The sequence below is a fragment of the Oncorhynchus nerka genome, linkage group LG11, assembly GCF_034236695.1.
Source record: "Oncorhynchus nerka isolate Pitt River linkage group LG11, Oner_Uvic_2.0, whole genome shotgun sequence".
Lineage (NCBI taxonomy): Eukaryota > Metazoa > Chordata > Actinopteri > Salmoniformes > Salmonidae > Oncorhynchus > Oncorhynchus nerka.
The window spans coordinates 21443502-21457388 of NC_088406.1; the positions used below are offsets into that span (position 1 = coordinate 21443502).

General features: G+C 42.8%; 1 protein-coding gene across 2 annotated transcripts; it reads right to left on the reverse strand.

Moving 5' to 3' along the window:
• Positions 1-981: 981 nt before the first annotated feature.
• LOC115136591 (amyloid beta precursor protein binding family B member 1-like) lies at positions 982-11440 on the reverse strand. 2 transcript variants are annotated; one of them, XM_029672133.2, is made up of 14 exons: positions 11262-11440; positions 9943-10548; positions 9590-9798; positions 9410-9469; positions 8847-8923; positions 8672-8732; positions 8328-8474; positions 7823-7950; positions 5714-5828; positions 3993-4077; positions 3825-3905; positions 3511-3626; positions 3224-3400; positions 982-3057 (listed from the first exon to the last, which is right to left on the reverse strand). In XM_029672133.2, the coding sequence occupies exons 2-14, from the start codon at positions 10529-10531 to the stop codon at positions 2902-2904; spliced, it is 2001 nt and encodes a 666-aa protein (XP_029527993.1). In that variant the 5' UTR covers positions 10532-10548; positions 11262-11440; the 3' UTR covers positions 982-2901. The 2 variants fall into 2 exon arrangements, with proteins under 2 accessions (XP_029527993.1, XP_029527990.1); XM_029672130.2 differs by having other exon boundaries at positions 3810-3905; positions 11262-11438.
• Between the last annotated feature and the right edge of the window lie 2447 nt (positions 11441-13887).

The following is a 13887-nucleotide window of genomic DNA, read 5'->3' on the forward strand; positions in this document are numbered from 1 at the left end:
CCATTACACGTCTGGGCCTGGACCACTTAATGTGCACCTTTCCCCCCAAAGCCATCTCCTATGGAAACAATAACCAGCCTATATACAGCATCCCTCCCTGGGCCTTTTGATTTCATCCCTCCCTGGGACTTTTGATTTCATCCCTCCCTGGGCCTTTTGATTTCATCCCTCCCTGGGACTTTTGATTTCATCCCTCCCTGGGCCTTTTGATTTCATCCCTCCCTGGGCCTTTTGATTTCATCCCTCCCTGGGCCTTTTGATTTCATCCCTCCCTGGGCCTTTTCAATACAACAGGAGGGGGAAAGCATACAGACATGAATGACCAGGTGACATGGGGTGACTTCTGCATGTTATTCACGCATGGGCCTTGCACCAATAGAGAATGATAGAGGCCTTTCGTGGCCAAAAGGCCTTATTAGCATGGACAGCGCAATTGAGGGCTTCCACCATTTGAATCTAGTCAACTGGGTGAGACTTCCAAATTCATTGGCTGATCCCTCCTGGTGACCCTGTTGGAGTCATGTCCAACCGGGTCATCAGGAGGGATCAGCCAATCGTGAAGATTGACTACTTAAAAATGATCCTCAATGGCGCTGCCCATGCTGTCACATACACTACAATGGCACAGATAAAGAGTAGTCCTCTATCTATCTCTATGCTTGCACCTCTCACAATACATTTGGTAAAACCAATGTCAGCAGGTTTCATACATATGCAAAGGACTAGACAGCCTGCACAGTCTGGCTTCGCTTCCATTTTAATGGGATTACCAGGAATGTCAGATAAAAAAAGCATTGATTGAAAATTGAGGATTTATGTGGTTCTACCACCGGTTACGAAAGGAGACAATTTACAGACTATTCCACAACTGCCTTTTGGAATACAATCTCACCAATCCACATGGCTTCACTCAAACATGTCACACCAAAACCATGAAAATTATTCCATTAAGCGGGTGAAAAAAATATGCAACACCAAAAATAAGATATGTTCACATTTATTTCTTGTGCAGGGACTTTTATATACAGATACATTTTATACACCTAATTTACATGAATTGTGAAATAAATGTATCAGCTAGTGTTCCAATATTCCTAATTTTTAATGTTGACTTTGGAAGTACTAACATAACAGAATTAGAAAAAGGAGCACAATGATAAGTGAACAGTGACATGAGATACAGTATAGTATTATACAATTCAATCCAGTCTAATTATGTCAGATAGTGTTTCTATATTTTACATGTTTAATTTTGTTAGTCAAATAACTATTGCACTAAATACTTCTGACAAACACATTTCATCTGTATTTTATTATTTTTTTACATAAAAACCACAACTAGTCTGATTTGTTCTCTAATACAATCAATAATGAGCAACTGTGCAACTGCTCCTCAGTAGTGTCCATTATAGTGTATGAAAACAATACAAAATACATTACTTAGAGGGACCATGGCCCAAACAGAGCAAAAAGTGGTACAAAAAAATGTAAATAAATAAAATCATAAATCATTCTCTCAATGTTATCCCTGTCCCAGGGCGCTGACTAAAGGAGACAGATACTGACCTGCTCTCAGCTACTCAGTGGAAAGGACCTGACAGTGACAACTAATCTACTACTAGCATATATATTGATAGACACGGATACAGGCTAGTGACATGCCTTACAAACAGGTACAGAATTCAGCCCTCTTTACCATGAAGTAGCACACATCTAGTATGTTACAATAACTAAGAGTTCAGCACTAAACCGCTGCAGGCAGATATGAACCTGGTTATTCCTCTAAGCTATTAAAACATGCAGTGTGTGGTGAGGTCCTACACTACTATTTTGGTGGTGGTGGTTACCAGCTGCGGTTGACTGACTCAGATAGAAAACTCAGGCCTTGAGCTGTTGTGTTTTCTCAGTCACTTTTCCATGATCAGAAGTCTATTTTCACCATTGCCTCTTGTTGTTGGCTAAGCCCTAGTCAGATATAGCCAGGCCCCTACATTAAAGAACCCACAGCACAGTGTGTGCTGCTATATAACCGTTTGGAAGCCATTCTACCAACACCACATACAGGAAAGTCTGATTATTGCACAGAAGCACTGAACTTGCAAATGTTCATGCAAATGTAGGGGAAACGCAACTACAGTACACTCTGAAATCACTGGTTGTTCACTACGACGCGACATGATTATTCACTTCTTTAATGGAAGACTAAAACACACTGTTTGCAGTGGGGAACATGAAGCTCTCTAGGTGAACCTTGGGCTCTTAGAACCCCAGTTGGACAGGAGTAGAGGCTGAGGAGTGTACAGGGTAATGACACGTAGAAAACAAACATCAGGAGACTCTACTAGGCTCGACAGTGACTGCATGACCTTCTTCAGACACCAGTAGAACATTTTTTAAAAGAGGTGCTGTTACTGTTTGGGGAAGAGCACGGCCCCATGACTCAACCATAGTTGCAAAGAAATTAGATGTATTTCTGTGTGGAATCCTCCTAGCTTCCTACAGTGAAGAAACATGTAGTTACATCCCATAATATGAACGCTTCCTGCCAGACATGGTTTCTGCTAAAACACAAAAATAGTGACAAACAGATTAAATCCCAACAACAGAACAAACAATGGGCCGTTGTCAGGGCTTATTCAGTTTGAGTACAAAGCTAAAGGAGAGTTATACAGTAGATGTATAGAAAAAAAACACTTTGCAATCACTAGTAAGTAAGCATTTCCTCAGTTACATATAACTCCATGCACTAATGAAAGGACTATCTCTAAGGAAGGCCAAAAGGAGTGTAAGGCCGACAGAAACGGCAGAAAGCGAGAGAGAAAGAGAGAGAGGAGTGGAGGAGTGAGCTGGAGATGCTGTGATGGGTTAGTGTTGGTGGGGAGGAGATCTTCTCTCTTCTGCTCAGGGGGACTGGGACCCTGACCTGTACTGCTTGAAGCTTCCCAGCAGACTCTGGACCCCCATCCTGACCCGGCGGGCCATGGAGTCAGCGGGCGGAGTGGGCAAGCAGGAGCCCAGGCTGGGAGGCCTCGCGTCCAGACACTTCTGGTAGCGCAGCTGTGTACAGAACACACACACAGCAGGACTCCATCAGTACAGACACTGAAACACATCAATACCATTCCAGTTTATTAATAAAATGTTCTATAGTCTAGACAACATATCATCCTTCAGCCCGTCTCTCTAGACCACTGATTAATCAATAATCAGTCTGTTGACTCACCATGCAGGCGGCCTGCACCGCCTCACTCAGGCTGGCAGCGTTGGGCTCACACCAGAACATGTGACAGATGAAGTCCCCGGGGCCCTTGGCCATGATGAAGGCAAAGGTGTGGATGTCCTTTCCCACGCCCATGAAAGACAGGAACCGCACCCGGCACTCTGACATCACCTCCTCAGTCTGGGGAGGACAGAGGACACAGCAGGGTCAGGAGAGAGCCATACTGACATGACTGCTACCAAATGTCTGTGTGTAACAGAGATGTTGTGGATGGGTTAGTTAGTAACTACCTCTCTGGTGAGGATGGTGAGAGTGGCAGGGGCCACGTTGACAGAGACGGGGGTCCAATCCTGCTTCCTTGTGCTGTTCATTGCAGCCTCCAAAGCATCATTGATTGTATCCACACCTAGGAGACGAGAAAGTTTGGCTGTTAACAGTATCCACAGGGCAAGGTAAACTGCATGGGAGTAGCTAGCTAGCCACATGTGAAGTGAAGCAAAACACAGTCCCACACAAAGCACAGCCATATGCTTTATTGCACAGCTAGATATATTTACCTAACTACTAAGTAAATAAAAGATGTCCTTACCCATGCGTCCCTTACCTACAGGCTTGGTCACAGGTACGTTACCAAGGTAATACACAAGGAAACGTTGGAAATTCTCATTTTTTGGAACGGGAAACTCTGCAGAGGAAGAAGATAGGGATGGAGTTAGTGTCTGGTGTTTTACTTCTGTTCTAAAATTAACTGTAGAACTATCACAGGGGTTACCTTGAGTAGGAATCTCCATGGCTTTGCACTGGTCAGAATTGTACCTGCTCAGAAATGGCTTGGATAGTTTCCTCTCTGTCATTATCTGAATGTAAAGAGAGACATATTCAGCTCATCGTGAAATGAGATTCCACAGGAAATAGTATATTAGATATGTGACATACAGTGGAAGTTGTAAGTTTACATACACCTTAGCCAAATGCATTTAAAACTCCGTTTTTTTAAATCCTAGTAAAAAATCCGTTTTAGATCAATTAGGATCACCACTTTATTTTAAGAATGTGAAATGTCCGAATAATAGTAGAGAGTGATTTATTTCAGCTTTTATTTTTTTCATCACATTCCCAGTGGGTCAGAAGTTCATATACACTCAATTAGTATTTGGTAGCATTGCTTTTAAATTGTTTAACTTGGGTCAAACGTTCCAGGTAGCCTTCCACAAGCTTTCCACAATAAGTTGGGTGAATTTTGGCCCATTCCTCCTGACAGAGCTGGTGTAACTGAGTCAGATTTCTAGGTCTCCTTGCTCACAGACGCTTTTTCAGTTCTAACCACACATTTTCTATAGGATTGAGGTCAGGGCTTTGTGATGGCCACTCCAATACCTTGACTTTGTTGTCCTTAAGCCATTTTGCCACAACTTTGGAAGTATGCTTGGGGTCATTGTCCATTTGGAAGACCCATTTGCGACCAAGCTTTAACTTCCTGAATGATGTATTGAGATGTTGCTTCAATATATCCACATAATTTTCCATCCCCATGATGCCATCTATTTTGTGAAGTGATGCTGCCACCCCCGTGCTTCACGGTTGGGATAGTGTTCTTCAGCTTGCAAGCCTCCCCCTTTTCCCTCCAAAAATAATGATGGTCATTATGGCCAAACAGTTTTATTTTTGTTTCATCAGACCAGAATACATTTCTCCAAAAAGTACAATCTTTGCCCCCATGTGCAATTGCAAACCAGTGTTTTTCTTAATGGCGGTTTATGAGCAGTGGCTTCTTCCTTGCTGAGCGGCCTTCGAGGTTATGTGGATATAGATACTTTTGTACCAGTTTCCTCCAGCATCTTCACAAGGTCCTTTTCTGTTGTTCTGGGATTGATTTGCACATTGACACCAAAGTACGTTCATCTCTAGGAGACAGAACCCGTCTCCTTCCTGAGTGGTATGACAGCTGTGTGGTCCCATGGTGTTTATACTTGCGTACTATTGTTTGTACAGATGAACGTGGTACCTTCAGGCCTTTGGAAATTGCTCCCAAGGATGAACCAGACTTGTGGAAGTCCACCATTGTTTTTCTGAGGTCTTGGCTGATTTCTTTTGATTTTCCCATGATGTCAAGCAAAGCGGCACTGAGTTTGAAGGTAGGCCTTGAAATACATCCACAGGTACACCACCAATTGACTCAAATGATGTCAATTAGTCATGACATAATTTTCTGGAATTTTCCAAGCTGTTTAAAGGCAGAGTCAAATTAGTGTATGTAAACTTCTGACCCAATAGAATTTTGATACAGTGAATTATAAGTGAAATAATCAGTCTGTAAACAATTGTTGGAAAAATTACTTGTGTTGTGCACAAAGTAGATGACCTAACAGACTTGCCAAAACTATAGTTTGTTAACAAGAAATGTGCATAGTGGTTGAAAAATTTGTTTTAATGACTCCAACCTAAGTGTATGTAAACTTCCAACTTCAACTGTAGAAGACATTGGAGTCTCACCCTGGAGCACATCTCATGCAGACTGGTGGCGATGTTCTTGGCAGGTGAGTCACAGCGGAACACGTGACACTTGAGTACCTGGGTCAGGTTGTCTCGCGCTACATAAGCAAAGTCTCTGTTGTAACAAATACAGAAAAGTACACCATTTACATATTGGTACATGAACCCACGCATTTCTCCAACTTTAATGATAACAACCCACAAGAAAAATACTGGCAAAACAAAAATGATTGCATGCAATCATGTTAGATATGACAATACAATAAATTTAACTATATGTAGGATAAACAACATCGGACATGAGAATACATTTCTAAAAGAAAAACTGCAAATAATCATATCTGTACAATACCTTTCCCTGTATAGGGCAGCGAAATGCAGCATGAAAATAAATAATGATCAGTTAATCACAGTTATTACAAAAACACTAGCAGAAAATTCTAATCAGATTCATGGTGAATGTCATTGAAAGGAAATGTTATTGCAATACCATGGACAACCCACCAGAGGGCAGATGTATGGACAACCCACCAGAGACAACCCACCAGAGGGCAGCTGTATCATTGCAACACCATGGACAACCCACCAGAGGGCAGTGTTGTCTCATGGGTGCAGTTCTGTATTTAAGCATGCCATTTGCCAAGTTGGGTTCAAATCCTGTTTGGACCCATAGGCCGCATTTACAAAGGCAGCCCAATTCAGATATTTTTTTCACTAATTGGTATTTTGACTAATCAGTTCAGGTCTAAAAAATTCTAATGTGAAAAAATCTGATGTGATTGGTCAAAAGATCAAAATGTGGAAAAAAATATCAGAATTGAGCTGCCTGTGCAAATGCAGCTGTAATGACACACAGCTGGGCAAAGAACTGCTATGTGCAAATTCAGCAGGAAAACAGACCCATATCCACAGGTCTAGGATGGGAAAACACTACCCTAAGGCATGAAGATGAACATGTTTTAATAACACTTTATTTTTTACATTTATTTCACCTTTATTTAACCAGGTAGGCAACCTGGCCAAGATAAAGCAAAGCAGTTCGACACATACAACAACACAGAGTTACACATGGAATAAACAAACATACAGTCAATAATACAGTAGAAAAAAAGTATATATACAGTGTGTGCAAATGAGGTAAGGGAGGTAAGGCAATAAAGTAGGTCATAGTGGCAAGGTAATTACAATATAGCAATTAAACACTGGAGTGATAGATGTGCAGAAGAGGAATGTGCAAGTAGAGATACTGGGGTGCAGAGGAACAAAATAAATAAATAAATACAGTATGGGGATGAGGTAGTTGGATGGGCTATGTACAGGTGCAATGATCTGTGAGCTGCTCTGACAGCTGGTGGTTGAAGTTAGTGAGGGAGATAAGAGTCTCCAGCTTGGAGAGTGTGCTGTGGATGGGTGCTGCTATGGTGACCAGTAAACTGAGATAAGGCGGGGTTTTACCTAGAACAATGTAATGCTGCAATATGTAACTTTTTGGGGGGGCCCGACCAAATTCACATACAAATGAGAGTTATAGATCTGTCACTCATTGAAAGCAAGTCTAAGAAGTGGTAGATCTATTCTATGTGCACTATTTCTATGCTTCAATGAGAATGAATATTTTTTGTGTACACCAAATTCAAACAGCTGAAAATACAATATTTTTAGTTTTGCAAAATATATTTCACAGCGGTTTAGAAGGTACAAACATTCTCTACACTTAAACTTGCTTGTTTTGTCACAAACTGAAATTTGGTAAACTATTAGAATTTTTGCAACCAGGAAATGGAGTAGCAATTTCTACAGTGTGCATCTTTAAGAAAATGGAACAAATTACCAGCTATTATGTCATTCCCAGTGTCTAATATCTCTTAATTAGGTGTGGATGGGTCATGATGAAGTAATAGTTAAGTGACGGCTAAGACTAGATAAACAATTTACTAATAGATTGTGCTAAATAAACACTATATAAAATAGTACAAATTCCAAAGAGTTAAACAGCATTTGCTGTTCCTGTAAAAGTAGCTACACCACTTAATCGGACTGCAACAGTTGTGCAGTGCTTTACAACCTCCAGATGTGGTGCCAAACGGTGACTAACTAGTAGACACTGACCTGCCGTTGTCTCGGCCCACACCCCACACGCGGATGCTGGCAATAGGCTGGGAGTGCAGCAGAGTCTGGCCCAGTGGGTCGATCAGATTCATAGTGTCATTCTCCAGGACCATCAGCATGTCCTTACCCTGGTAACACAACACAAACATATCACCATCCTCCTGAAGCACCACCATGCACAGCAAACTGAACCAAATTACATTTCAATGTGCCATCTGTTCTACAACTGATAATATTCTAGCAAACACCTGTTAGACTTGGTCCCGTTTTAGATGGAGACATTCCCAAGCATTGGTGCATATGGATGACTATAATTACTCTGATGTTCAACATTATTCAACACAGAGCAGCTGCAGGGAATAGCAGTAAATGTGAGAGGTTGCTGGGTAAAAATAGACCAAGCAAGGTAAACAGAGGGTGTTGCCCAGACATCAACCCCATGCCCTTCCCCCAAAAAGGAAGAGCCCACCCAGTCCCTTACTGTAGCCCTGCTCCTCAGACTCACCTCTCCCCAGATGCCAGCAGTGTCATGGAGGTTGTGTTTATGGTAGGACAGCTGTCTAATGCAGTTGTTGACAGCCACGCTGCTCTTCGCTGGTGCCATGTCCTCTTCAGACATCTCCACCCAGCCCAGAGAGCGCACAGCAAAATACTGGAATAGCAAATTGAGGCAGGAGAGAACACAGGATGGCCCGGAGAGAGGGAGAGGGATAAACCGACAGACGCAGTCCAATTAGGAAAGGGAAGGGTAGTTGTATGTTGACAGGGAAGGGAAGGGACAGGCAGATGACTACAGTCTTCCTGCCTCAGTGCATTAGTGAGTGTAAATGTAAGTGAATTTGAATGTACCTTAGCCTCCAAGTCAGTGCCATGGGGATCAAGGTTCTCCTCTTCCTCAGATTGGGAACAGCTAGTTACGAGGCAGGTATAGTTTGAGAAAGAATAAGAGAAGGGTTTAAGAGAAACTGTTTTGGCTGAGAATGAGAAAGCTTATCACATAATGTACTACCACCACACCACTTACTTCAGGTTGATGGATGCATAGCGCAGGGTTGCCCCTTCAAACTCCTTCAGGCTCTGATCAGAAGCCACCTCTCCCTCCTGCAATCACGAAAAATACGAAGAATTTGTCAATTCATTATCACCAAGTTGATCAACATCCAGATGTGTTGCCTTCTAAACTCCACTGTTTCTAAAACTGAAATATTGATGGTTGAAGCTGGGAAATGTCGTGTGCTCTGTTATTTTATTATTATTTTGGCTATTGAAGCGTAATGCTCTGCTTCTGTCCCTTAGTACACGCCAAGACAGTAAAAACAAAACGTAAGCCTACTTTTTCCCATGTCAACTATTTTCCACATAATAATGATTTATCCGCAGAGTCTGTGGTAAGAGTTTCGTTGACTGTATATTACAAATTATGTTTTCAATGAATAATCGGAGACATAAAAATTATGTTTTCCATACTCATTAAAATAAATAGAACATATTTTAACTGTCAGTGTTGACCTTTTGGTATAGGATATCCTAAATGTGAGGTCTTAGCCATGTCAAGATTCTCATTAGTACTTATTAATATTCCCTTACCTTCCACAACTCTCCATCACTAGTCCCTTCATCTGGGTTAGAGAGGTCTCCCCATGTTTCCTAGGAGTCAGACAAAAACATGATGCCGTTTTTATTCTAAATTGGGAGAGCATAGATATAAGTCTTCTAAGAACAGAACATGTCACAAATCATCCCTAAGGCCTATGAGTAAGAGCTCACCTCCTGCTCTTCCTCACAGGGTGTTGTCTCCAGGGACATACTGGAGGACATCATAGAGTCTCCCACCTTGTCCAGAGGGGAGGGGGGCTCCCACTGAGTAGTTCCAGTAGGGATGTGCCAGTAGTAGGTGCCTGAGGTGTCTCGAACCCGCATCCACCCAGAGGGCAGGTCTGTGTCCGCCTCAAAGGCCTCCGAGTCCCAGAAGGACTCTGTGTGGAGAGAAGGGGAGGGTTAGAACGAGGTGTCTCAACGTTGCTTGCAACCTGAGAAGCACTTGTTATGTTAGACTAGACTATAATCATCATTGCTCCAACAAAACAGTCACACGACTGATTTCAACAACTCGCCCTTACCTTTGTTTCCATTTGGAGGGATTTCAGCAGTGCTTTCCTGAGACAGTGCAGGCCAGTTGGTTTCTTCATCACTTGGTGTTCCATTCACGTTAGAAAACAGCAGACAGGGATTTCTAGCCACCCCACCTCCCTCTCTTTCAGACTCCACATTACTCTGTTCGGGCTCCCTCTCTTCCTCTATAAAACTGCAGGCCTCTTCATCTGCCTCAGATGGATCTTCCTTTTCTTTGTCATTTTCTTCGCCCTCACCCTCTTTATCCTCGGCAGACAGTAGAGTATCAATGAGTACTGGCTCCTTGAGGATGGTCTTGGCGGTCTTGGGAGATTTGGTCTGCTCCTCGTTCCTCTGCTCCTCCTCAGTGGTGTTATGAGGGGAGAAGTCCTCTTGGTTCCCATTCTGGTCCTGATGTTTCTCAGCAACTTTCCTCAGCTGGTTCTGGCCCTCCTTGACCCACTTAGCATTGTTGCCGCCAGTAGATTCTTGGTCACTCCAAAGGCCACTGTCATTCAATTTGTTTTTCAGCACTTCATCTTGATGATGGTTGTTGGCTACATGATAAGACATATCATCATCATCATGGCCACCCATGGTACTATACAGCAGCTCTGAGGGGAATACAGGGGGGTACGGTTTGAGAGAAAATACATGCCTTTGCTTATCTGATCGCTCGAATGTCCAGAAAAATAACTATTGAGAGGTGTGTCAGTTTAGTAATGAGAGAAAGTGACCTGGCTGGCTAGTCAACTGTTTGACATTGTAAGGTTAACTAACATTAGTTAACTTGCCAGCGAGGTAAATGTAATGTTAGCAAGCTAGCCAGGTAGCTAGCTACCCAGCCCAACTAGTTCGCTAACTAACGTTGACATATTAAAGTAGTAAGCTAGGTAGCTAATGTTAACTGCGTCATTAGCTAGCTACAGTACATTATCCATGATGACACAAATCGCTACGCTATACAGCTAGCAAACGTTACTAGATAACGATAGTTGGCTAGGCCTCTCTACCTAGCTTGCTAGTTGCTAATTTAGCAAGCAATCAATAACAATTTAAATGCCATGACAATGTCAAGCGCTAGCTACTGTATTATTGCTAATTTAGCATACCAGTAATGTGGGTTAGCTAACGTTAAGTCAACTAAAAGGAAAGGTACGCGGCTTCGTTAGCCTCCTTGCTAGCTAGCTACAGAAAGTAGCTAGGTGACCATCTGAAAAAACGGGCATCATCCGCCATCATCATCCCATAATATAGCCAGAATTGGTACAAGAACACAAAGGACGGCACTTTAAAATGTGCGCCACTAACTACTAAATATACTTACTTGTGCTGTCAGTGTGTCTTCGATTAAATATGTTCTCGTTATTGTTACATATTTCCACACGTATAGAGGGGTCGTTTATCTGGATTCCCAGGCAATACTGATGTTGCGCTGATGTGTATAGTGATGATGAAAGATGGGAAGGGGAGGCGGGCGAACGTCAAGAATTTGTCGCTCTGTGTTGCCTCGAAGTTCTCTGCCTCAACCCTCTTACGATCGCTGATCGGAGTCCACAAAATACATTATCAAAATAGATTTATAGAGGTGTTTTCGTACTAAATCAGTGCCATAGTACAGTGGTTTGAACTAAATGACTATCGCCCCATAGCACTCACTTCTGTCATCATTTAGTGCTTTGAGACTAGTCAAGGATCATATCACCTCCACTTTACCTGTCACCCCTAGACCCACTTCAATTTGCTTACCACCCCAATAGCTCCACAGACAATGCAATCTCCATCACACTGCACATTGCCCTATCCCATCTGGACAAGAGGAATACCTATTTACGAATGTTGTTCATTGACTATAGCTCAGCATTCAACATTTACATTTACATTTAAGTCATTTAGCAGACGCTCTTATCCAGAGCGACTTACAAATTGGTGCTTTCACCTTATGACATCCAGTGGAACAGCCACTTTACAATTCAACACATTTACATTTAAGTCATTTAGCAGACGCTCTTATCCAGAGCGACTTACAAATTGGTGCGTTCACCTTATGACATCCAGTGGAACAGCCACTTTACAATAGTGCATCTAAATCTTTTAAGGGGGGGTGAGAAGGATTACTTTATCCTATCCTAGGTATTCCTTAAAGAGGTACCTTGGAGTACCCTCCAAGTTCATCATTAACCTTGCGGCCCAGGGTCTCAACCCCGCCTTGTGCAATTGGGTCCTAGACTTCCTGGCGGGCCACCCCCAGGTGGTGAAGGTAGGAAACAACATCTCCACTTCGCTGATCGTCAACACTGGTGCGTGCTCAGCCACCTCTGGTACTCCATGTTCACCAATGACGCCTCCAACTCAATCAAGTTTGCAGACGACACAACAGTAGAAGGCTTGATTACCAACGAAGACGAGACAGCCTACAGGGAGGAGGTGAGGGCTCTCAGAGTGTGGTGTCAGGAAAATAACCTCTCCCTCAACGTCAACCAAACAAAGGAGATGATCGTGGACTTCAGGAAACAGAAGAGGGAGCACCCTATCCACATAGACGGGATAGTAGTGGAGAAGGTGGAAAGTTTTAGGTTCTTCGGCGTACACATCACGGACAAACTGAAATGGTCCACCCACACAGACAGTGTGGTGAAGGCGCAACAGTACCTCTTCAACCTAAGGAAGCTGAAGAAATGTGGCTTGTCACCTAAAACCCTCACAAACTTTTACAGATGCACAATTGAGAGCATCCTGTCGGGCTGTATCACTGCCTGGTATGACAACTGCACCCCCCACAACTGCAGGGCTCTCCGGAGGGTGGTGCGGTCTGCACAACACATCAACGGGGGCAAACTACCTGCCCTCCAGGACACCTACAGCACCCGATATCACAGGAAGGCCAAAAAGATCAAGGACAACAACCACCCGAGCCACTGCCTGTTCACCCCGCTACCATCCAGAAGGCAGGGTCAGTACAGGTGCATCAAAGCTGGGACCGAAAGACTGAAAAACATCTATCTCAAGGCCATCAGACTTTTGAACAGCAATCACTAGCACAGAGGCTGCTGCCTTCATACAGACTTGAACTAATTGGCCACTTTAATAAATGGAACACTAGCCACTTTAATAATGCCACTTTAATGATGTTTGCATATCTTGCATTACTCATCTCATATGTACACTACCGCTCAAAAAGAAATGTCCTTGTTTTTGAAAGAAAAGCTCATTTCTTGTCCATTAAAATAACATCAAATTGATCAGAAATACAGTGTAGACGTTGTTAATGTTGTAAATGACTATTGTAGCTGGAATCGGCCGATTTTTTATGGAATATTTACTACATAGGCGTATAGAGGCCCATTATCAGCAACCATCACTCCTGTGTTCCAATGGCACGTTGTGTTAGCTACTCCAAGTTAATCGTTTTAAAAAGGCTAATTGCTCATTAGAAAACTCTTTTGCAATTATGTTAGCACAGGTGAAAACTGTTGTTCTGATTAAAGAAGCAATTAAACTGGCCTTCTTTAAACTAAATGGGTATCTGGAGCCTCAGCATTTGTGAGTTCAGTTACAGGCTCAAAACGGACAGAAACAAACAACTTTCTTCTGAAACTCGTCAGTCTATTCTTGTTCCTAGAAATGAAGGACTTTCCATGCGAGAAATTGCTAAGAAACTGAAGATCTCGTACAGCGCTGGGTACTACTCCCTTCACAGAATACCCGCAAAACACCAGTCTCAACGTCAACAGTGAAGAGGTGACTCCGGGATGCTGGCCTTCTAGGCAGAGTTGCAAAGAAAAAGCCATATCTCAGACTGGACAATAAAAATAAAAGTTTTAAGATGGGCAAAAGAAAACAGACACGGGACAGAGGAACTCTGCCTAGAAAGCCAGCATCCTGGAGTCGTTGAGACTGGTGTTTTGCAGATATATATTAAAAGGAAGTCCGGGTTTAAAATTACTCTTGAA